Source organism: Hyperolius riggenbachi, chromosome 9, assembly GCF_040937935.1.
Source record: "Hyperolius riggenbachi isolate aHypRig1 chromosome 9, aHypRig1.pri, whole genome shotgun sequence".
NCBI classification, from domain to species: Eukaryota; Metazoa; Chordata; class Amphibia; order Anura; family Hyperoliidae; genus Hyperolius; species Hyperolius riggenbachi.
In genome coordinates, this window is record NC_090654.1 from 288,649,235 (window position 1) to 288,674,246 (window position 25,012).

The 25,012-nt window shown below is 47.8% G+C and overlaps 2 protein-coding genes across 10 annotated transcripts in view; one reads left to right on the top strand and one right to left on the bottom strand.

The window, feature by feature from the left end:
- LOC137533369 (tyrosinase-like) overlaps positions 1-22,850 on the bottom strand; it is a 127,425-nt gene extending 104,575 nt beyond the window's left edge. For 3 of the 8 annotated variants that reach the window (XM_068254759.1, XM_068254752.1, XM_068254753.1), the window contains exons 1-3: positions 22,778-22,850; positions 14,148-14,181; positions 4,366-4,428 (exon numbers count right to left, since the gene is read on the bottom strand). The gene's annotated coding sequence lies outside the window, so the exon portion shown is untranslated. The other 5 variants (XM_068254754.1, XM_068254756.1, XM_068254755.1 and 2 more) reach the window with 5 other exon arrangements.
- Positions 1-25,012, top strand: part of MIA2 (MIA SH3 domain ER export factor 2) — a 92,998-nt gene that overhangs the window by 12,462 nt on the left and 55,524 nt on the right. For both annotated transcript variants that reach the window (XM_068254750.1, XM_068254751.1), the window contains exons 5-7: positions 1,944-2,645; positions 7,783-7,944; positions 10,896-10,999. In XM_068254750.1, the coding sequence (XP_068110851.1) occupies positions 1,944-2,645; positions 7,783-7,944; positions 10,896-10,999 (968 nt within the window). The remainder of the gene's footprint in view (positions 1-1,943; positions 2,646-7,782; positions 7,945-10,895; positions 11,000-25,012) is intronic.

The window sequence follows — 25,012 nt, forward strand, 5'->3', positions numbered from 1 at the left end:
TAGTGCATGTATAAAAAAAATCTGAACTGAAAATAAACTGAAAATATAAACAATTGTATCTATCCTTCTCCTCCTAAATATAGCTTTTTTTAGAATCACACATTCTTATTTATATTTAAAAGCTAAAAAAGTAAGAATCAGAATCAGAATCAGAATGACTTTATTCGCCAAGTGCGACAGGCGCCGCACCCGGAATTATTTGTGGACACAAGGCATATTGGCAAGTGACAAACAGTGCGAGTAACACTACACATAGTACAATTTATAAATTTATAAGACAGAGTAAAAGACACATAGAGCGGTTGTCCCATATTATGCAAAGATGAACATGTCGGCCTATGGGCGCGCGTTCGTACTCTAGTGCCCCGAGGTGCTGAAGGGGCTTAGGAGATGACATTGGGGAGAGGGTCTGAGTTAAGGAGAGTGATCGCTTGCGGGAAGAATGTGTTCCTACGCCTGGTGGTTTTGGTGTAGATGGACCTATAGCGGCGTCCCGAGCGGAGGGGACTGAAGAAGTGATTGCCAGGGTGGGAGGGGTCGAGTGTGATTCTATTTGCTCTGGACCTCATTCTGGATTTGTGTAGAAGGTCCAAGGGTGGCAGGGGCGACCCAATGATCTTCTCAGCCACATTGATGACTCTCTGGAGTTTGAGCTTGTCTTTTGCATTTGCCCCCGAGTACCAGACAATGATGGAGGAGCAAAGGACAGATTCAATGGTCGCCGTATAAAAACTGGTCAGTAGCTCCCTGGGCATTCCAAACTTCCTCAGTTGCCTCAGGAAGAACAGTCTCTGCTGGGCCTTCTTTTGGGTTGTAGAGGTATTTCCGTCCCATCTCAAGTTCTCCTTGATGGTGGTGCCTAGGAGCCGTGCGCTATGTACCCTGGTGACTTCGGTACCGTCAAGAGTCACAGTTTATTAACTACTGACCTTTTATATCTATTCCATACACTCAAAAGGGGGTAGCACAGCCAAGCTATGTACATGCTTGGCACTGTACATACTGTACACATGTTTATGTCGTGTCACATGTCAGTTCAGGTGCTCTTGTAGTTCTATGGCATCCTCTAAGCTAGGAATAGATATCTAGCTTTACTTTATTTCTGTGATATAAGAAACTGCTGTCTGTAAAGTAAATTTTAGAACTCGCATATAGCAAGATGACTCTATGGTATCCGTATCATGGGTCTGGCCAGCTAGATATCAGATAATATGCATTAGTGAAACATATTATTTAGACAAGGCAGATATATTAAAGAGGAACTTTAACCCAGGATTGCACTTCATCCCATTTAGTAGCTGAAACCCCCTTCCCACCAGAAAGATTTACCCCTTCTCAAATAAATCATTAGGGACATCTGTATGGCTAATGTTGTCGTTTATCTACCAAGTAAGAAGTATCTCCCTCTGAGCATAGAGCTCTCAACAAACGAAGATTCTGCAGGGATCATATGACAGGACTAAAGATGCTGCCACTTAGCCAGGTGAGGTGGAGCAGAGGTACTGTTATTACCTACCAAGCATGAGGTTGTGGGTTCGACTCCGCCAACTGGCCCAATGTGTATTATCAATATGCATGGCTGGCAGCTGGCACCCAGCCATGGGAACCCTGGATGTGGTTCACCCATGTTGGCAGCTTGGACATCGACTCAACCCTTAGAACAAGGCAGTATAACACACTCCAACTGGCCATTTATTTAAAAAAAAGAGGTTGTGACCTGTAATAAATTTCAAAATGTAAATCAGGAAAGGAAAGAATTTACAATAGGTAAACATTGACTAAATCATTTATATACATAAATATTGTAAAAAAAAAAAAAAGCAATTTTATTAATTCTGTTAGTATCACTACAATTCCTCTTTGAGTGAAGGAAGCTTTAGATTAGATTAGGTTTGGTTTAGGTAGCAGAGTACCCTTTTATATATCTCATTTTTACCCTCCAGGTGAGACGTCTACTAAGGATTCACAAGATGAACTCCCACAAGAAGTTACAGACAAACCAACCGGAACTCCCCCTGGAATCGGAGGTTGGTTTGGGATAGGAAGAACAGAAGAGGTTAAAAGCAGTTCAGAACCTGTCATTGAGGACTCTCTTCTGGAAGAGCAGATACCAGCACCAGAGGCAAATAAACACAAGGAACCTAAAGATGCCGAACCAGAAAAATCTGGCTGGTTTGGTGGTCGAATAAAAAATCTCCTGCCTTTTGGAAGACAAAAAACACAGGACGAGACACAAGCAACTAGTAGTAACAGTGGTCCAGAGACAGGTGAAGCAGCTGTGGTGGAAGGAGACAAGGAAGCTATTTCCACCCAAGAGCCTGAACAGGAAAATGCCAAAACTGAACAGGAGGAAGAGCCAAAGCCTAAATGGTTCAACTTTGCCATCAAAGAGGTTTTAGGTTTTGGGACCAAGAAAGAACTTAAAAACGAGAACCTTGACCAAACTGGGACTGAAACTGATGATAAGGAAATACTCAAAGAATCAAGTGCTACTCACATTACCACCACTGGGGGTGGAGCCGAGCATGATAAAACAGATATTTCAGCAGTGGATCAACCAACTGTCGGTGTCACAAAGGAGGACAAAGTGTTATACCCCAACATTGACTCAGAAGACACAGCTGAATCCAACAAACCAGATAAAGGTGGGTTTGATAAGTTTACAGTTGTCAATGCTGATGTAAGTTTTGATTTCTTGGACCTACAGGAAATAAGTACAACAGCTGAAAAGAAAGATTCTCTCAAACTTCAGGACAATCCAGAGGAGCCGGGGTCTAAAGAATCACCCCAATGGTTTAGATCTGTTGTGTCAAATGTTTTGAATTTAGGGAAAGGCAAGAAAGATGAGGTGAGGACAGAACAAGTTGATCTTCAAGAGATAACTTGTGACCTTCATGTATCAGAACCAAGCTTACCCACTCCAATTCATAATCCTCAAGCTGCTTCTATTGAAATAAAACCATCTAGTGAAGGTTTCATTTTAACCACCAACGAAGAAGATAACCCAACACTTTATTCTGACAAAGTACCAGAAAACTTAGTAGAGGAGGTTGATGAGCTGGAGATTGACCTGAAAGATCTGCCCAAACCTACAGCCAACATTTTAAAAGCAGAAAATGAATTTGAAGGAACTAGTTCTACAGAACAAGACCTGTCACAGCTGGATGAAGAAACCCATCAAGACGTTACCACCTTGAAACACAAAACTGATTTCGATGATGATGCTGTTTTGTCTTTTGATCAACAGATACAATCCTATGTATCCAAAGTCACAGAAAAGGAACGTCCTCAGGAGGGACAAACACAGGAATTCTTAAGAAAACAGGAGGAACTGAATTCTGAATCACGCAAAGCTCCAGAAGAAAGAAAAGTCAACCCCGTGTGCACTGGTGGGATTATGAATTCTCCTTGGGTTTTCTCAAGTGCCGATATAAATATGGACTTGCCTCTGGTTGGGAAAGTTGACCCAAATGCAAGTTCAGTTTATACAACCGAAGTGAACACGATTATACAAGACAGACCCAGTGATGGTCATTTGGAGGCCCTAAAAGCTCATTTAGATTTGGATTTTCAATCCGCTTTAAACATGGTGGAAACAGACACCATAGCTAGCTCAGATGTTTCAGCAGGTAAAGCTCAGTACAATCTGTGTGCCAAATGCACAAGTGTTAAAGGAACACTGTAGGGTGGTCGGGGGAAAATGAGTTTAACTTACTCAGGGCTTCTAATGGTCCCCTGCAGACATCCTGTGCCTGCGCAACCACTCACTGATGCTCCGGCCCCACCTCCGGTTCACTTCTGGAATTTCAGACTTTAAAGTCTGAAAACCACAGCGCCTGCGTTGCCGTGTCCTCACTCCCGCTGATGTCACCAGGGAGCGTACTGTGCAGTCACAGACCATACTGGGCCTGCGCAGTACGCTCCTGGGGACATCAGCGGGAGCGAGGACACGGCAACGCAGGCGCTGTGGTTTTCAGACTTTAAAGTCTGAAATTCCAGAAGTGAACCGGAGGCGGGGCCGGAGCATCAGTGAGTGGTTGCGCAGGCACAGGATGTCTGCAGGGGACCATTAGAAGTCCCAGGTAAATTCAACTCATTTTCCCCCGACCCCCCTACAGTGTTCCTTTAAGGACAGTAAGGCTTTATTGGATAATGTTAGATCACAAAATGGTGGAAATCAGAGAGGCTAAAAGTAATAGAAATAAAAAGGCTCATTCTCCTACATACAGGGCATCAAGTATCATCTGAAAGGTACAACGGACTGAGAAACAGAAAAATAGGAGTCCAAATATTACATATCAGATATCAATGTATTATTGTAGCCAACTCTAACAGTTTAGTAGTTTTATTACAGTTTATTCTTACTTGCTTTCCATCAGCGCTTTCACTCTTTGCTTTGCTGCATCCAAGACCATCATAGTGGAAGATCTAAGGGAAAATTTATTTATTTCGCTTTGAATAAAATGAGAGGGATTAGAACCTCTGTCAGGTTCTTAGGGCCAGTTAACGCTTGCGATAAAAATATACCCATTCAGTATGCTTTTTGGAGCGGACAAAAACGTATGAGCGGATTGTAATGTTAAAAATATTGGCCATCTTGACTAAAAAATAAAAACTGATCCGTTAGATACGTTCGTTAAAACTAAGCGGAGAGTCCAAACTTGACATTTCTTTCCAGAGAGCGGTTCCCCACAATGGCAATTAAAGCCAAAATAAAATGTATCTTCTATTCCCAAACAGAACTTTCCATGCAAATCATAAGAAAGGAACAGAGGCGCTAACAGGATAAAAATAGTAATACCAATTAGAACCAATTAAAATGTGGGTGGCGAGGGTGGTCTCGTCTCCCCAACAAAAGACACAACCGCTGTGTATGATACAACAAATTTAATCAAATTTAGTGAGTATTCCAAAACAACTGCAACGCGTTTTTCAGGTCTCAAGCCCGCTTCCTCAGGCAAAAATGCAACAGGAGTAACAGCGCAGTAGTGTATGCTAGTGTAGCGTCTCTGCAGAGACGCTACACTAGCATACACTACTGCGCTGTTACTCCTGTTGCATTTTTGCCTGAGGAAGTGGGGTTGAGACTCGAGAAACGCGTTGCAGGCAGAGACGCTACACTAGCATACACTACTGCGCTGTTGCTCCTGTTGTATTTTTGCCTGAGGAAGCGGGCTTGAGACCCGAGAAACGCGTTGCAGTTGTTTTGGAGTACTCACTAAATTTGATTAAATTTGTTGTACCATACACAGCGGTTGTGTCTTTTGTTGGGGAGACAAGTCCACCCTCGCCACCCACATTTTAATTGGTTTTAATTGGTATTACTATTTTTATCCTGTTGGCGCCTCTGTTCCTTTCTTATACATTACAATCCACCTGGTGGATGGGTGTTTATACCCTTTTTCTTTTTCTACGGAGAGCGACTTTTTTAGCCTGAGTGGGGACAGGTCTAATTTCCCCATACGCATTGAGAGTGGTTGCCTGAGGCTTGCAACTCAGACTTGTGAGTATACTTCCATCTATTACTAAATACGCAACTTGTCCATCAGTAATACACTATTGGGGGCTCTCAATTGTCTTTCTTTCTTTTTCCATGCAAATCGTATGCCAAAGCGGATTGCCTAAACTTCCTGCTCCTCCCCTCGGCGTCATTATTGCATACTTCCTGTTAAAAGCAGGGCTCGAGCATTGCTTCAAACATGCCAACCAAGCGGTACATTAACCGCTTGCATACCATAGCAGTCTCACAATAACATTTAGTACATTTTCATGTAATCATGTAAAACTGTACGTAACATTAAACGGTGCATCAAACGGTACATTGAAAATAAAGCGGTACATTAAAAAAGGCCATATGAGTAAAAAATTGCTTGGTACAGCATAAACACTCCCAATTCCTTCCTATTGGTCAAAAAAGTACATTACCAAATTAATAACACCCACCACGTTTTTACCATACATTACAATATATAGTACTGGAAACATGCTACAAAAAGTACAAAACTGTGAAAAAAGGATCAGTTAAAAAACAAAACAAAACTGATCCGTGTTAAATGAATTTGTTTTGATCCGCTGCAAGTATGAACTGGTCCTTATTGCTTTCTGTTTCTTTGTTATGGATATTTACATGTATAGAATAAATGCTTGAATAGCCCTCCCAGCAGTGTCAGGCCTGGAACCCACTACAAAGCGCTATTACTAATCACAATCGCTAGCGTTTTTAATGAGCGTTTTGTAAGCAATTCCATGAGCGTTTTCTGGCGATTTTGGTAGCGAATTTAAAAAGTGTAAGCGTTTTGCCAGCGATTGTGAAGTGATTAGCGTTTTTAATTCTGATTGGTCCTTTCAATTAATTTTAATTTTTTTACAGCGTGCAGTAATTTAAAAACGCTAGCAGAATCGCTCCGTGTAGGTTTTGACGAGCGATTGCGCCAACGTTTATATACTTTACATTGCAGAAACGCTAACGCTGAACGCTAAAAATGCTGCGTGTCCTGCATTTGCGTTTTTGGTAATCGCAATCGCTCCAGTTGAATTTCGCCCATCCATTAACATTAGCTGAGCGTTTAGGGAAATCGCTAGCGTTTTGAATCGCTCCCTAAAAGCTAAAAAAAAACGCTCTAGTGGGTTGCAGCCCTCAGACTGGGAGGTGGAAAAGCTGAGGAAATCCCCCTGCTGGCCAAGCAGCAGTAACCCTGTGTTATCACTCCCAATAGAGACCTGCAGCAAGTCCTCACTGTGAGCAGCAGCACCTGATTACTGCTGCTTGGCCAGCAAGTGGATTTCCTCAGCTTTTCCAGTTCCCAGTCTGACACTGCCTCCCAAAGCTGACTATTGATCCTTCCTCACATACATGTAGACAGAAATCCGCTAGATCCTCATTATTTTCTATGGTCAGGTTAAATCCACCCCTTGTCTACCACACAGTGGCCGATGGTGTAAAGTGTGGCCAGGGGATCTTTGTGTACGTAGATGATGTTTTATTGGGAGCAGTTGCAGCTTTACTGACATAGAACACCTTCCAGGTCAGGAGCGATGTAGACATTTTTATTGGGCTCCATGGGAGCTCACAGGAAGTATGGGGGGGGGGGGGGGGGCGGGGGGAGATCTAGACATGTCCACACATAAATTCCCTTTTTCTCCCAAGTTTCTCATGAGTTTTCTCCAAGATACTTTTTCATCTTCTGCTTATAGGGAACCTAAACTGAGAGGGATGTGGATTTTTCCTTTTAAGCAATACCAGTTGCCTGGCAGTCCTGCTGATCTCATTAGCTGCAGTATTGGCTGAATAACACACCTGAAACAAGCATGCAGCTAATCCAGTCTGACTTCAGTCAGAGCATCTGATCTGCATGCTTGTTCAGGGGCTGTGGCTAAAAGTATTGGAGACACAGGATCAGCAGGAGAGCCGGGCAACTGGTATTATTTTAAAAGGAAAAATCCATATCCTGCTCAGTTAAGGTTCCCTTTAAAATAAGTTTTCAGCACTCTGCAATTGAAAAAGTACCAAAAGGTGAAAAACTAGTATCAAAATTATTCTGAGAATTTTTGTGCTTACTGCTGGCTTAAAAGGCATTTTATGGACAAGTTGTGAAACTCTCACTTAGGAGAAAACTCTGGAGAAAAAAGTGAATTGAATAGGGGCCAAACACAAAATGAAACAACTTCCAGATTGGCTGAAGTTCCGGTTTGAAGAGCTTACAGGAAATCGATGCAATGAAATCTGGCCTAGCGTTTGTTAGTCCCCATAGATGGTAAATACCTTTCCTTTCTGTGTTATAGAGGAACATACGGCAGCATGTAAGTCTGGAGAAGAGTCATCTAGTGGATACTGTGCAGTCCAGCAAACACCGGATCATGCCTGGAGGAACACTCCCTCCCCCGAGGAACCCTGCGAGACCGTAGTGAAAACACCATCAATTTCCATGATACTGCCCTCTACAGGTGTGTTCTCTGCTTCTTTAAAGGAGGACTGAAGTGAGAGGTGCATGGAGGCTGCCATATTTATTTTCTGTTAAACAATACCAGTTGCCTGGCAGCCCCGCTGATCTATGTGGCTGCAGTAGTGTCTGAATCACACCAGAAACAAGCATGCAGCTAATCTTGTCAGATCTGACAATATCAGAAACACCTGATCTGCTGCATGCTGGTTCAGGGGCTATGCTAATAGTATTAGAGGCAGAGGATCCAGTAGGACAGCCAGGCAACTGGTATTGCTTAAAGGACAACTGAAGTGAGAAGAATATGGAGGCATTTATTTCCTTTTAAACAATACCAGTTTCCTGGCAGCCCTGCTGATCTCTGTGGCTGCAGTAGTGTCTGAATAACACCAGAAACAAGCATGCAGCTAATCTTGTCAGATCTGACAATAATGTCAGAAGCACCTGATCTGCTGCATGCTTGTTCAGGGGCTATGGCTAAAAGTATTAGAGGCAGAGGACCAGCAGGACTGCCAGGCAACTGGTATTGGTTAAAAGGAAATAAATATGGCAGCCTTCATATTCCTCTAATTTCAGTTGTCCTTTAAAGTGAACCTGACGGGGAAAAAAGTGCCCCTGGGGGTATGTACCTTGGGAGGGTGAAGCCTCTGGATCCTAAAGAGGCTTTCCCCCGTCCTCCTCAGCAGGGCCAGGCCGAGGCAGAGGCAAGAGAGGCTCCAGCCTCAGGGCGCAGTGTAGGAGGGGGCGCACAACTCGCTCAGCTATCATTCCCCTATTGTGTTTGAAGCAGACAGAAATAAGAAAAGGGGATACATGGCAGTGACTGCAAGCCAGATAACTAGATATTAAGGTTTTTGGGGGTTGTGGGACCTGTGGCGCCTCTTAGTGTAATAGCAATCAGTGTGTGACAGCTGGGGTGGGAGGGATGGAGGGGCGCACTTTGGTGTCTCAGCCTTGGGTGCTGGAGGACCTTGTCCCGTCTCTGCTCCTCAGCACTGGCAATCCAGTGTTGGGACTCACGAAGATATGCCGACAAGGGCTTGTCAGCGGAGCGCGCAGGTGCAGTAGTGGCTTTCTGATCAGATCCGGCAGAAATAGCCAAGCTCAGGTCTGCTCTAAGGCACCTGTGCAGTATAGTGGACCCGATCACTCTCGGCTATTTCCAATAGAGCCTGCGAGGAAAGCCGTTCCTGCGCCTGCGCGCTCTGCCCACTGGAATGGTTTTTGTTTACTTTTGTCCGGGGGTCCCAGCAGCTGAAGGGGTTTGCAGAGATCCAGAGTCTTCCCCCTCCCGAGGTAAGCAGCACCCCTCCCCCCAGGGAGCAGGGGCGTAACAATAGACCCTGCAAGGGATGCAGCCGCAGGGGGGCCCAAAAGCTGCAGGGGGCCCTGGGGGAAAGTCTATTTTCCCTGTCCGGAGAGACTGACAGCTAAGGGCATGAACAGGAAAAGCTTTCTGCTCTCTGCACAATTGTTCTAATGACTGCATCTGCTCAGCCACTGATAACGAATCATACAAAGTTTTGTAGACAAAGATTTGTAGACAGCCCCTATTCAGTGTGTAGCAGAGTCTTGTGTACAGTGCAAAGGGGGGGGGGGGAGAGAGGGGGCCCCATCCAAAGTTTTGCAGGGGGGCCCAGTGATGTCTAGTTACACTACTGCAGGGGAGCTTTTTTCCCTTACTAGTTTATTTTATAATGTAAGCACAGTTTTCATATGCACCTACTAGAACACAGTTTTATGAGTTAAGCACAAGATGTTTTAGGAGAAAAATTGATTTAAAAAAAAATAAAAAAATAAACACCTTCTGCAAGAATTCAGAGATCTTCACCTCTTCCTCAGCAGACTCCTCCTGCCTGCTCACTCTCCTTCCTACGCATTCTAAAGCTCTGATAGGCTATCAGTCAGAAGGGGGTGTGGCTTCAGGTGACAGAGCAATCATTCTCCCCTTTATGCCCATGTGAGAAAAGTGGGCGTTTTTTAGGCTGTCTGGTTGCGAGCAAGCGCTCGCCAGTCATGGAGGAAGCATGAACTGGAGGAGCCTGAATTGGAATTGAAGTCAGCATAACAATCGAAAACCTGTCTTTCAACTACTGATTGACTTTATAGCTATCCTATCTGCCTTTCACCCAAAGTACAGTCATTTTGTGAAAATCACAATTCTCCTCGGTCACATGACATTACAGAAAAAAGTACAGAGAGCAGCCATCCTGTATCATAATGAATATTTTTTTTTCATGCTGAAAGCACAACACTGCTATTTGCCTGACAGCTTAGTTGCTATCAGTTTATTTTGCAGACAGAAGCTCCCTGATGTAGATAAGCTTTTATCTCCTGCAGTCAGTGATAAGAAAAAGAAAAACAAAAAAACAAGCTCTCCAGCCTGAAGAGCTCTGGGAGGTACACTGATAAAGCTCCCAGGAGAAAATGAAAGTAAATGAGCTAACCCTTTCTGACACTTTTGGTTTTAAACAGAGTTCATTCTGATTTCTGCAGAGGTGTCACAGGGTACGGATGAGATTCACAGCTACTCTGAAAGCAGATGGAAACCAATTCATTATTTACTGCCCCAGTTTTGCTTAATAGGACAGATGGTGTGAAAACATTAACATATGATCCTATAGATCCTCCTGACACTTGTAATCATACTGAAATAAAGATGTCGTCTTGTAGATGAAGACTCGCTATATTACTGGTCCATGACATCTTACTAGCACAGAAATATTATGGTAAACTGGTGCCCTAGGCAGAGTAGCAGCCCCCTCTTCAAAGAAAAAAAATGGATATGTGTATGCACCCTAATTAGTCCTATGAACAATTTTTAAACCAGGATTTATAGTTAGAGGGACACTTTTGACATATTAAAAGGTAACATTCAGACATGCTGTTTACTATGGTGTAATTATATGAGTGCTTAGAGATGGATTTGAATTGGTTATCCTGTCTCCCTTGCAGAAGACCTGGCCCTTGTCCTGAAGACGGTGACAGTAAAATGTCGTGAAATCTACGAGGACTACGTTGATCCTGTCTGGCCAGTTCTTACAGGTGCTGCCTGGGAGGTATTGTACAAATCACATTATTTCATGATTATGCCCAAATGCCTTGAGGCTGCCGCACACAGACTGCATTCCAATTCATGTTTTTCAAGTATCGTTATTTAAAACCTATGTTGCTAACCCGATATCTGGGAAGAGCAGAAACAAGAAAAATCTAAACCACAGAGCAGAATTGTAGCAATAAGCTAAAAATCTGTCATACCTCTCTTATGTTCAATACATCAAAATTAACCTCTTGAGGACCGCGGTCTTAAACCCCCCTAGTGACCAGACCATTTTTGACAAAATAGGCCACTGCAGCTTTCAGGGCTCGCTGCAGGGCCATACTCAGCACACAAGTGATCTGATTCCCCCTCCCTTTTCTGCCCACCAACAGAGCTCTCTGTTGGTGGGCTATGATCGCTCCCAGAATGTTTATTTATTTTTAGAATATTTGTGTCTTTATTTTTTAAATAAAATTATTATTATTATTTTTTTAATTTTGTATCCTTCCTTCCCTTTCCCCGCCAGCCAATCAGTGTGATCTGCTGTCACAAGCTTCAGCCTATGACAGTCGATCACTTCCCTGCCTACAGAGGGGACAGCCGTGTCTCACATTTTTACAATAATTATGTATAAATGATTTAGTCAGTGTTTGCTCATTGTAAAATCTTTCCTGTCCCTGATTTACATTCTGACTTTTACCACATGGTGACATTTTTACTGCTGGCAGGTGATGTCACTGGAAGGAGAAGCTGCTTGCATTTTTGGCAACAGCTGTTATTTCCCACAATGCAATGAGGTTAACAGACAAGAAACAGGTTAACAGACCGGAAACTGTCAGGACCGATCCTGACATCACATTGTGGGAGGAGTTTCACCACAATATCAGCCATAGAGAACCCCCTGAGGGCCGCTACTGTACTGCGCATGCGCGCAGCCTGACAAGCGAGGAGAACCGGGAGGGGGGGGGTAGGGCGTCCTAGTAATGGATCCAGAGGCTTACCCCTCCCCGGGGTAAGTAACCCTTCCCTGAGGCTTTATTTTTTTTGTTTTTTTGTTACAGATTCTCATTATAAGCTGGGGCACACAGAGAGGCCCTGGGAAGCTGATCTGTATCATCCCCCTATTTCTTGCCTCTGTAAAAGTAATGTGAGAACGTTACCGTTCTCTCTTGAATAACGCAACTGGTACGGCCATTGCAGGGCTGGCTAGTGTTGTGTGTTTGCTGTAAGAGATAAGGCCTGCTAGTAGCTACTACGCAATGCATGACTATCCAGCAGGCCGGATCACTTTACAGTGTGCAAGACCTGACCCTGCCAGTCATAGCTTCATGTCCCGGACAAACGCCATGTCCTCTGGCTGTGCTGTGCGGGATCCATGCAAAATTTAATTTGAAAGCCTTAGAAATGGAGAATTCACAAACAGCAGAGGAGGGGGTGAGTATCAGGGGGAAGTAATGGGGGTATTTTAGCGTATGTTTTATGATATGAATATTTAAGAAGTTTGTTGATAAACATTTTGGTATTCATCGCATGTAATGTGACAACTGGTTATAAGGGAAAGAATTCTCCTCCCACAATATTTACTTTAACAGGATTGGTTGCTGAAACGGCGGTGACTTTGCATACAGCTAAAGAGTACCTGTAGGTGAAAAATGCAACTACTGTATTGCCTTCACTATGTGCAGCTCATAATAGCTTTATTACAGGACAACTGACGTGAGAGGGACATGGAGACTGACATATTTGTTTATTTTAGGCTGGTTTTACACCTGACCTGTGCAATTTGGGGCATGTATCACAATACACGGAAAAAAAAGGCTTTAAATGGGGGTGCGGCAACAGAGTCACATGCATAGCGCCACCCACCAGCTGGGCAGGAAGTGTGTCACTGGATTCCCATCGGGCCGCGCATGTGCACTGTGTCCCACCGCGCTCCCGTCGTGCACACTGCCTGCGTCGCTCCTGGACTTGCATTACTGCATAGTCTGTGTGGTTAGGCACGGATCATGCGGCAACGCACTGCAGACTTTACGGCAATCTTGATACTTCCGTCGCACTGCATGACCCTAGCGGCAGGGAAGCGTACCGCGGTGCGACGCAAAGTGCAGGTGTGAAAGGGGTCTGAAACAATACAAATTGCCTGTCTGCCCTGCTGATCCTCTGCCTCTAAAGACTTGTACACATCCTAGACTAAAGTCGGCCGAGGAGGCCAATAGCGAGTGCCTCAGCCAACATGCGTATAGCTGCCCCCATTACGCAAGAGATTTGTCCGGCGGATTTACTTGGTCGAGCGACGGCCAGCTCCTTTGTGCACGCCGATCTCCGGCCCGCCATGTGATGTCACGCACGAGATGCTCTGTCATCCCTCTGCCCCCCCCCCATAGCAACAGAAAGCGATGTCGCTTAAGGGAATTGGGTCCGGGTTCCACGATGGACGACATAAGTCAAAGGTGTGTACACACCTTAATACTTTTAGCTGTAACCCCTGAACATGCAGATAAAACAGAAAGGACCGGCACCGCTGTCTTGTATCAAAGCTCTTTTAATAGCACCAAAGTGGCAGCAGTGACAGACTGCTGTTTCGGTTTACACCTTTATCAAACTGCTCAAAGCCATAAAAATTGTGACAAGACAAACACCTTTAAATACCCCCTTCCTGTATGGGAGGGGCCCCAGAGCGGACCTGAGAGGGAACTTCAATGGTAATATGCAAATATGCTCATGTTTCATGCACACTGAAAAAAAGTGTAATACCTGAATTAGCTTGTACACCACACCCCCAAGCTGGGATGTATGGATGATCACTTCCAAAAAAGGGAAACACTTTCTCCTCCTGTCCCTCCTCCAGCCAGCCACTCACAGCTGTGCAGGCAGTGCTCTGACAACTTCCAGGTCAACCCGGAAGTAGTCAACACATTATGGTCATTGGAGTGATCAGGTTGCAGTATTACCAAAAGTGGCCACAAGATGGCTCACTAAAGGTCGGTGCGACATTAAAGTTGCACCCTGCAGTAAAAAATGAAAAGTTCAAGATTAAGCCACAAGATGTCAGTGTGTGCAAAAATTCTAATGCAGTCAATAATTCGCATAGACAATGAATTTAAGTATATTTTAAGTGCGACAAAAACGTCGCATCAAGAATACAAAAAGCAGTGTTGTTCTCCTACCTGGTTCGCTGAGGGTGGACATTAAAAGCAAAATCTGGAAGAAGAGCATAAAATAAACATATGAAAACGTGATTTACTCAGGAGGTTCTGATGTCACTAGATACAAAAACTAAGATCATATTCGCGGTTTAAACCACCCACTCCAAAAGTATTCAGTTTCCTGATCCAAAAGGCCTCCTTTTTAAGTAAGGCCTTGTCCCTATCCGAGCCCCTCCAAGTATCCGGGACCCCATCGATTGCCATTATGCGCAATTGTGACACTGCATGTTTATGCAAATGAAAATGTTGCGCTACCGCCAAAGTGCAATTCGGGTCGCGTATATTCGATTTATGCGACGAGAAACGCTCCTTAAGTCGCTGAGTGGTTTTGCCTACATAGCCAAAACCACATGGGCATTTAATCATATATACGACGTACCGAGAGTTACAATCGTATCGGCCACGTATTTTAAAGGGGACACCCGTTGAGGGATGGCAGAAAGTGTCCCCCCTGATAACATGTCCACACATGTGGCATGATAAACAAGGGTACATGCCCCTTCTGCCCGTGTCCCCAACAGGGCCCCCACTCCTAGTAATTTTGTCCCGAACTGTTGGTGCCCTTTTAAAGGACATCAACGGGGGATATATCGTAGTTCTGGAATCGATGGGAATCCTTCACTCAAAATGTGCCAATGTTTGCGAATTGTACGTGCAATCATGTTACTGCAGGTATTATATGTGGATACGAAAGGTAACCTAAGGCTTCTCCTTCTACCTATTCTATCACGTTTCTCAGTTTGGAACGTATTTTCAGGGTAACCCCGGGCCCTAAACTTACTCCTCATTTCTTCCTGTCTCCTCTCCCTGACCTCAGTATCTGTGACAATGTCCGCCACTCTCTTAAGCTGCCCTAGTGGTATACTATCTCTGGTGCCGTCGGGGTGGAAACTCCTATAGTGCAACAGGGAGTTCCTATCAGTCTCTTTGACAAATAAATCCGTCTCGAAGTGACCATCTTGCAAAATGACTCGAGTGTCCAAAAAGGAGACACTACTGGGGTCACTATGCGTCGTAAACCGAATATAGGGGCAGGCACTGTGCAGTTGCGATACGAACTCATCCAGGCTCGAACGCGGGCCCCTCCACACGCAAAATATGTCGTCTATAAATCTCCACCAGCACAAAGCGTGCTGGCGGAAAAGACGATTATCATAGACAAATGCCTCCTCATGGAGGGCCATGTATAGATTTGCGTAGGAGGGGGCCACGTTCGAGCCCATTGCCGTGCCCCGCCTCTGCACAAAATACCTACCCCCAAACGTAAAATAGTTGCACTTGAGTACCACCTCCAACAGTCGCACCAGAAATTTCCTCTGCTCGTGTGAATAGTCAGTGCGGGTCATGATGAACCAGTCAATCGCCTCCACACCCCCATCATGCGGGATGGAGGTGTAGAGGCTCTCAACATCTAGTGTAACAAGTAGCACTCCCTCATCGACTTGACCAAGACCTCGTAATTTATCCAAAAACATCCTTGTATCACGAAGATACGATGGTACTTCATGTACAAGAGGCTGGAGCAGGCCATCCAGGAATTTAGCTATTGGTACAAATATTGACCCAATGCCCGAAACAATGGGTCTACCTGGAGGCCTGTCCAGCCTCTTGTGGATTTTAGGAAGGATATAAAGCGTAGGGGTCTTGGGATGTTCTTCCCTGAGGAATTTAAAAAGACCATTATCGATAATGCCTTTTCTCAATGCTTCATTTAATAAATCATCAATTTTTGCCCGAACAATCAACACAGGATCACAATCTATGCTTTCATAAACATCAGAGTCAGATAATTGTCTCAAAACCTCCTCATTGTACATACTGGTATCCATCACCACCACTGCCCCACCCTTATCTGCGGGGCGGATGGTGATGGACACATTATCCCGTAGGGAAGAAATAGCTCTACGTTGTATTGGTGACAAATTACAATTGACCCCAATTTTACCCCTCTGGAAATCATCCTCGACACATCTAAGGTCATTCTGGACTCTAGAAATAAATGAGTCAATAGTGGGGTGACTTGGTGGAATGAAACCACTAGGGTTTCGCAAACCTATTTCCCGCAACCTGAAACAACCCTCAGGGCCATCTCCAGAAGTTGGGAACTGGGGTATGGAGGCAAAAAAATATTTGAGCTTAATGAGACGAAAAAAACGATAAAGTTCTTGATCCACTTCGAAGAAATTCGGTGAGTTAGTTGGACAAAAGTTCAGTCCCAGTTCCAAAACTTGAATCTCGTCAGGTGAAAGACTGTGGGAACTAATGTTCACCACTAATGATGGTGTGCCCTCGGTCTCAGTACTCTCGGGCTCACATTGCGGCCTGGCCTGCCCCTGCCTTGTGGGCTTGCCCTGCGTTGATGTCCCACCGCGCTCCCGTCGTGCACACTGCCTGCGTCGCTCCTGGACTTGCATTACTGCATAGTCTGTGTGGTTAGGCACGGATCATGCGGCAACGCACTGCAGACTTTACGGCAATCTTGATACTTCCGTCGCACTGCATGACCCTAGCGGCAGGGAAGCGTACCGCGGTGCGACGCAAAGTGCAGGTGTGAAAGGGGTCTGAAACAATACAAATTGCCTGTCTGCCCTGCTGATCCTCTGCCTCTAAAGACTTGTACACATCCTAGACTAAAGTCGGCCGAGGAGGCCAATAGCGAGTGCCTCAGCCAACATGCGTATAGCTGCCCCCATTACGCAAGAGATTTGTCCGGCGGATTTACTTGGTCGAGCGACGGCCAGCTCCTTTGTGCACGCCGATCTCCGGCCCGCCATGTGATGTCACACACGAGATGCTCTGTCATCCCTCTGCCCCCCCCATAGCAACAGAAAGCGATGTCGCTTAAGGGAATTGGGTCCGGGTTCCACGATGGACGACATAAGTCAAAGGTGTGTACACACCTTAATACTTTTAGCTGTAACCCCTGAACATGCATGCAGATCAGGTGCTCTGACTGAAGTGTTTCAGGAGTGTGATTCAGACACTACTGCCGCCAGAGAGATCAGCAGGACAGCCAGGCAACTGGTATTGTTTAATAGGAAATAACTAAGGGAGCCTTCATATCGCTATCCCTTCAAGCTCCCTTTAAGGCCTGTGTCCAGACAGTTTGTTTTCTATGCTGTGCCCATGTTTAGTTGGGTAAAGCTTCCCATTCATAGATATATGGGCAGATTGACCAAGAGACAGATCTCTCTCTAATCGAATCTGGTCAGAGTGTGATCTGTTGCCTGGCCATACACCACAGGATGATTTAGGATAGATTTCAGCACGGATGAATGCACCATAATACGTGTTCATAGGTCAGCGGGTCATTTTTGGTTTAATAATTAATCATAGTTCTCTATACGGCGGACTGAAGGATGTTTGCTGTTGCTGAGCAGCCGGATAGGGATGAGGATGTGAAAAAGATAAGAATATATAAATAAGGCCAGCAACCGAAAGATGAAGGAGATTTAGGCTGACTGTGATTTATAGACAACGGCAAAGAGAACCTGTATATTGCTTGTCGTGTTAAGGTGGTCGCCAAACATTTTTGGTCACCAGTCCAGTTTAGGAAACGCAACAGGAAACCTCATAGTGGACAGATCGAGCCCTCAAAACACAGCTCTTTAAGATGGGCACAATCTAGTCCCTATCTAGTCTGTATCCCTATTGATTGTCCGAGGCTGCGGAGTATGTTGGCTCTTTATCAGTACAATAAATAATAATAATAGCTCTCCAATCCCAGAACCCTCTGCAGCACAAAGTGTTGCGATTGGCTGAATAGTGTGGGCGGAGCTCCACTACAACCTCAACAGTTCGAGAGGGTGCCTTCCACCCAATCGCATTAGAGGAATTTCCCATGGAGGTTTCTTGCTGGTAAACTAGACTAGCTCCCATTATTGTGGGGTAGCAGTGCACAAGCCAGATTCTCAGCTGAGGGTTTGTGTGTAAGGCCCAGTGAACACCAAAAACCGCTAGCAGATCCGCAAAACGCTAGAGGTTTTTGGAGCAGATTTCAGGCATGTAGGCCTAGTGCACACCGGAGCGTTTCCGCTGCAGTTTGCGATCCGCTTGCGGGTGCGGATCTGCTAGGGTAATGTATTTCAATGGGCTGGTGCACACCAGAGCGGGAGGCGTTTTGCAGAAACGCATACTCCCGGGCTGCTGCAGATTTTGGATTGCGGATGCGTTTCTGCCTCAATGTTAAGTATAGGAAAACCGCAAACCGCTCTGAAAAACAGCACTTCAGAGCGGTTTGCCAGACGTTTTTTGTTACAGTAGCTGTTCAGTAACAGCTTTACTGTAACAATACATGGAATCTACTATACCAAAATCGCTACACAAAACCGCAAAACGCTAGCTGAAACGCTGCAGAAAAATAAGAAAAAGCGTTTCAAAATCTGCTAGCATTTTGCGGATCTGCTAGCGGTTTTTGGTGTGCACTAGGCCGTAGAGAGGTTTTCTAAACATGCCTAGCGTTTTCTGGAGCGTTTTTGTGGAGCAGATTACAAATATTGTTACAGTAAAGCTGTTACTGAACAGCTTCTGTAACAAAAACGCCTGGAAAACCGCTCTGATCTAGCGTTTTTCAGAGCGGTTTCCCACTTTCCTATACTTTAACATTGAGGCAGAAACGCCTCAGAAATCTAAAAAATGCTGCAGCCCCTGAGTTTGCATTTGTGGGAAAAACGATCCGCTCTGGTGTTCACCAGCCCATTGAAGTACATTACCCAAGCGGTTTTCAAACAGCTAGCGTTTTTAAAAACGTTCCAGACCCGCTCAGGAGTGTACTGGCCCTGTGTGTGTGAGACTTTATTTGCAGTATTCATCAACTGCAGAGTAACTACACCTTGGCCCAATTTAGGCCTCATTTCCACGATAAGTTGATAGGCAGCTCTTCTACATTTTACTGTCCTTTGTCTATACAGACATATTAATTTTAGATTTTTTTTTATGTCTCAATCTCTGAGAATTTCCACCACTTCCTGTCCAAATAGGAAATAGCAAAATCTTCATACTTTTCTTTCCATGACTTTCTAAAGAGTTCTGGTTCACCATGAGCTTGCTGGTTAGTCTGTAACTCTGGGTGTTTTAAGTCCTAACCCATAGAGCCACATTATTCCATGCCCTGCACTGATGAGGATCAACCAATCCAAAACAGTCTCTATATAGTTACATAGTTATTTGAGTTGAAAAAAAAGACATACGTCCATCGAGTTCAACCAGAGAACAAAGTACATCATCAGCCTGCTCCCTCACATATCCCTGTTGATCCAGAGGAAGGCGAAAAACCCTTACAAGGCATGGTCCAATTAGCCCCAAAAGGGAAAAAAATCCCTTCCCGACTCCAGATGGCAGTCAGATAAAATCCCTGGATCACTGGGCATTACCTAGTAATTATAGCCATGGATGTCTTTCAATGCAAAGAAAGCATTTAAGCCTCCTTTAAATGCAAATATAGAATTTGCCATAACCAGGGGCGTAGCAATAGGGGGTGCAGAGGTTGCGACCGCATCGGGGCCCTTGGGCCAGAGGGGCCCCAGAGGGCCCTCCCTCAACTACAGTATTAGCTCTTTATTGGTCCTGTGCTCATAATAATCACTTCTATAGATACTGTGAATAGTGGTACTTATTAACAAACTGTCCCCCATCCCCTTCTTGCACCTCTGACACTGTAGTTGCCATTGGCAGGTTTTGGTGCGCCGTATCACTTGTTATGTATAGAGTGCTTGGGCGGCCCCATTGCAAAACTTGCATCGGGGCCCATAGCTCCTTAGCTACGCCCCTGGCCATAACTACTTCCTGTGGCCCCGCCCTGCGCCCCCTCCTACACTGCGCCCTGAGGCTAGAGCCTCTCTCGCCTCTGCCCAGCCCTGCACCCCCTCCTATACTGTGCCATGAGGCTGGAGCCTCTCGCAGCTCTGCCTCTGTCTGGCTCTGCACCACCTCCTACACTGCGCCCTGAGGCTAGAGCCTCTCTCGCCTCTGCCCAGCCCTGCACCCCCTCTTACACTGCACCATGAGGCTGGAGCCTCTCTCGCCTCTGCCCAGCCCTGCGCCCCCTCCTACACTGCGCCCTAAGGCTAGAGCCTCTCTCGCCTCTGCCCAGCCCTGCACCCCCTCTTACACTGCACCATGAGGCTGGAGCCTCTCTCACCTCTGCCCTGCACCCCCTCCTACACTGCGCCCTGAGGCTGGAGCCTCTCGCAGCTCTGCCTCGGCCCAGCCCTGCACCCCCTCTTAAACTGCACCATGAGGCTGGAGCCTCTCTCGCCTCTGCCCAGCCCTGCATCCCCTCCTACACTGCGCCCTGAGGCTGGAGCCTCTCTCGCCTCTGCCTCGGTCCGGCCCTGCGCCCCCTCCTACACTGCGCCCTGAGGCTGGAGCCTCTCTCACCTCTGCCCTGCACCCCCTCCTACACTGCGCCCTGAGGCTGGAGCCTCTCTCGCCTCTGCCCAGCCCTGCATCCCCTCCTACACTGCGCCCTGAGGCTGGAGCCTCTCTCGCCTCTGCCTCGGTCCGGCCCTGCGCCCCCTCCTACACTGCGCCCTGAGGCTGGACCCTCTCTCACCTCTGCCCTGCACCCCCTCCTACACTGCGCCCTGAGGCTGGAGCCTCTCTCGCCTCTGCCCAGCCCTGCGCCCCCTCCTACACTGCGCCCTGAGGCTGGAGCCTCTCTCGCCTCTGCCTCGGTCCGGCCCTGCGCCCCCTCCTACACTGCGCCCTGAAGCTGGAGCCTCTCTCGCCTCTGCCTAGCCCTGCGCCCCCTCCTACACTGCGCCCTGAGGCTGGAGCCTCTCTCGCCTCTGCCTCGGTCCGGCCCTGCTCCCCCTCCTACACTGCGCCCTGAAGCTGGAGCCTCTCTCGCCTCTGCCCAGCCCTGCACCCCCTCCTATACTGTGCAATGAGGCTGGAGCCTCTCTCACCTCTGCCTCTTTCTGGCCCTGCACCCCCTCCTACACTGCGCCCTGAGGCTGGAGCCTCTCTCGCCTCTGCCCGGCCCTGCACCCCCTCCACCACTGCACCCTGAGGCTGGAGCCTCTGTTGCCTCTGCCTCAGCCCCGCCCTGCGCCCCCTCCTACACTGCGTCCTGAGGCTGGAGCCTCTCTCGCCTCTGCCCTTCGCCCCCTCCTACACTGCGCCCTGAGGCTGGAGCCTTTCTTGCCTCTGCCTCAGCCCCGCCCTGCGCCCCCTCCTACACTGCGTCCTGAGGCTGGAGCCTCTCTCGCCTCTGCCCTTCGCCCCCTCCTACACTGCGCCCTGAGGCTGGAGCCTCTCTCGCCTCTGCCCTGCGCCCCCTCCTACACTGCGCCCTGAGGCTGGAGCCCCTCTTGCCTCTGCCTCAGCCCAGCCCTGCGCCCCCTCCTACACTGCGCCCTGAGGCTGGAGCCTCTCTCGCCTCTGCCTCAGCCCAGCGCCCCCTCCTACACTGCGCACTGAGGCTGGAGCCTCTCTCACCTCTGCCCCGCCCCCCTCCTACACTGCGCCCTGAGGCTGGAGCCTCTCTCACCTCTGCCTCAGCCCAGCCCTGCGCCCCCTCCTTCACTGCACCCTGAGGCTGGAGCCTCTCTCACCTCTGCCCAGCGCCCCCTCCTACACTGCGCACTGAGGCTGAAGCCTCTCTTGCCTCTTCTCCGCCCTGCGCCTCCTCCAACACTGCGCCCTGAGGCTGGAGCCTCTCTTGCCTCTGCCCAGCCCTGCGCCTCTCCTACACTGCGCCCTGAGGCTGGAGCCTCTCTCGCCTCTGCCTCGGCCCAGCCCTGCGCCCCCTCCTACACTGCGCCCTGAGGCTGGAGCCTCTCTCCCCTCTGTGGGACACATCATACAAGATACAAGATGGATTTATTCGCCAAGTACGGTGGTGCCGTACTCGGAATTGCTCGTATGATAACTACAATCTAAATAACCGCAAATACCTTCTGTTTTAATACGGCAAACTTCTATTTTGCATAACATTTTAGTAAGGAGGCTTTTTAAATCCTTTTTAGCCCCTTTTCCACTAGCAATCGCAATCATAAACGCCAGCGATTGCGATTTTTCAATGTTATGCCATTGTGATTTTTCATTTGCTTTGCATTATAACTCTAAGGGCCCGTTTCCACTAGAGCGTTTGCGATTGCTGAATCGCAAACCGCTAGTGATTTGAAAATCGCTACGGTTTGCTAAATAACATAGGAATCGCGGTAGGTAATTTCCAATACCGCGATTCCTTTTTTACTAAATCGCAATCGTGCCACGGAACGATTTTTGCCGCGATTTTGCTATGCGGTGCATAGCATAGCAAAATCGCGATCACGAACGTTGGGAAATTTTGGACTTTTGCTGAATTGCAATCAATAGCGTTTAGCGCGAACGCTAGCGATTGCTAGTGGAAAAGGGCCCTAAAAATCGTTCCAGAAAGCGATAGCAATTTGCGATTTCCAAATCAAATCACTATAGTGGAAAATACTTCTTATGATTTCTATGATAAAGTAGCAACCCCAGCGATCTAAAAATCACTAGCGATCTGTGATTCAGCTGTGTAGTGGAAAAAGGCCCACACTCCTGGGAGTTGTGGTTCACCATGAGCTGGATGAGTACTCTGTAGTTCTTTCCATAACAAACAGCACCTTTGGAGCAAAAGCAGTGCGCATGCGCTCAGCACAAAGGCGGTTGCCTAGGAGATTCCATCATGGCTCCCCGGGCTTCACACGCCCCGCCCCTCATTGGCTCACGTAGTTGCGCAGTAGTTTCCCTTCCCGTGACGTCACCGCGGAACAAACCAAACTGTCAAGGGGGAGATCTCTCTATAGACCCCGCTCTCTCCCAGCCGTGCGGGGGTGTGTGGCCTCGATACTGTATACTCGCGGACCCGGAGACAGAGGGCGGGGCAGGGATCATACCAAGCCTCTGTATCCCGGGGCTAACCTCTGCTTCCCCCCCCCCCCCCGCACAGTGGTGCCTCCCGGCCGGTGTCTGATGGCTGCTGGCTGCAGCTGCTGAGAGGGGAGGAATGGAGGAAGCTGGGGAGTACGTGGCTCATACTGTGCGGCAGGTGAGTGACTGATCTCCGGGGATCTGCTGCCCGATCACCGACTGTCCCCGACCACCCTCAGCTGCTGGAGGCCAGAGGTCACCCTCCGCCCCCCCCCTCCACCGATCAGGTGACACATTCCCTATCAGATCTGATCTGTGCTCAGCTGATCAATTCACTACATAGCCCAGCAGATCTGGTGACCGCATAGCCCAGCAGATCTGGTGACCGCATAGCCCAGCAGATCTGGTGACCACATAGCCCAGCAGATCTGGTGACCCCATAGCCCAGGAGATCTGGTGACCCCATAGCCCAGGAGATCTGGTGACCCCATAGTCCAGCAGATCTGGTGACCACATAGCCCAGCAGATCTGATGACCACATAGCCCAGCAGATCTGGTGACCACATAGCCCAGGAGATCTGGTGACCACATAGAACAGGAGATCTGGTGACCACATAGCCCAGGAGATCTGGTGACCCCACAGCCCAGGAGATCTGGTGACCCCACAGCCCAGGAGATCTGGTGACCCCACAGCCCAGGAGATCTGGTGACCCCACAGCCCAGGAGATCTGGTGACCCCACAGCCCAGGAGATCTGGTGACCCCACAGCCCAGGAGATCTGGTGACCCCACAGCCCAGGAGATCTGGTGACCCCACAGCCCAGGAGATCTGGTGACCCCACAGCCCAGGAGATCTGGTGACCCCACAGCCCGGGAGATCTGGTGACCCCACAGCCCGGGAGATCTGGTGACCCCACAGCCCGGGAGATCTGGTGACCCCATAGCCCGGGAGATCTGGTGACCCCATAGCCCGGGAGATCTGGTGACCCCATAGCCCGGGAGATCTGGTGACCCCATAGCCCGGGAGATCTGGTGACCCCATAGCCCGGGAGATCTGGTGACCCCATAGCCCGGGAGATCTGGTGACCGCCTAGCTCGGGAGATCTGGTGACCGCGAAGCTCGGGAGATCTGGTGACCGCGAAGCTCGGGAGATCTGGTGACCGCGAAGCTCGGGAGATCTGGTGACCGCGAAGCTCGGGAGATCTGGTGACCGCCTAGCTCGGGAGATCTGGTGACCGCCTAGCCCGGCTGATCTGTTGACTCATTCCCCATTAGATCTATCACATAACGTTTCCCAGCAGATTTGGTGACCACAATGACCGGCAGGTCTGGCAAGTCTGGCTACCATGTTGCCCAGCAGATTTAGCGACCACATTGCCCGGCATATTTAGCGACCACATTGCCCAGCAGATTTAGCGACCACGTTTCTGAGAAGATCTGCCAACCACATTGCATCATTACCCAAACCTATTTGCGGTCAAGTGGTGATGATTGATTGCTTGCCATGTAAGACTGTTATCTACCCATGTAGGGATGACTTTTATCCTGCCTGAAGCCATCTTTCCTGATGCCTTCAGGTGACAGTTGTTTCCCTAATCAGTGTCTAGATAGGCTGAGTTATGCTGGGTACACACAATACGATTTCCCGGTCGATCGACTATTTTTGACATGTTTGATCGGTTGTCGATCGATACAGCCGTCGATTTTCTCATGTTAAGTATGCAAAATCGACGGCTGTATCATTCGAAAGCCGATCAAACATGTCGGAAATGATCGATCGAGCGGGAAATCGCATCGTGTGTAGCCAGCATTAGATACAGTTGCGGACTCCTCTTCTTTGTGTACATAAACTTCTGACACTTCATTAGCAGCACAATAAACAGTGAGGGTGTGTGTAAACAGATGAATACCGGTGTCTCCCCAGAGGCTATGGAGATGGGCTGCTTAGCTCTCTGCCATGCCTTTCTATGGAGAGATGAGCAAGAGGC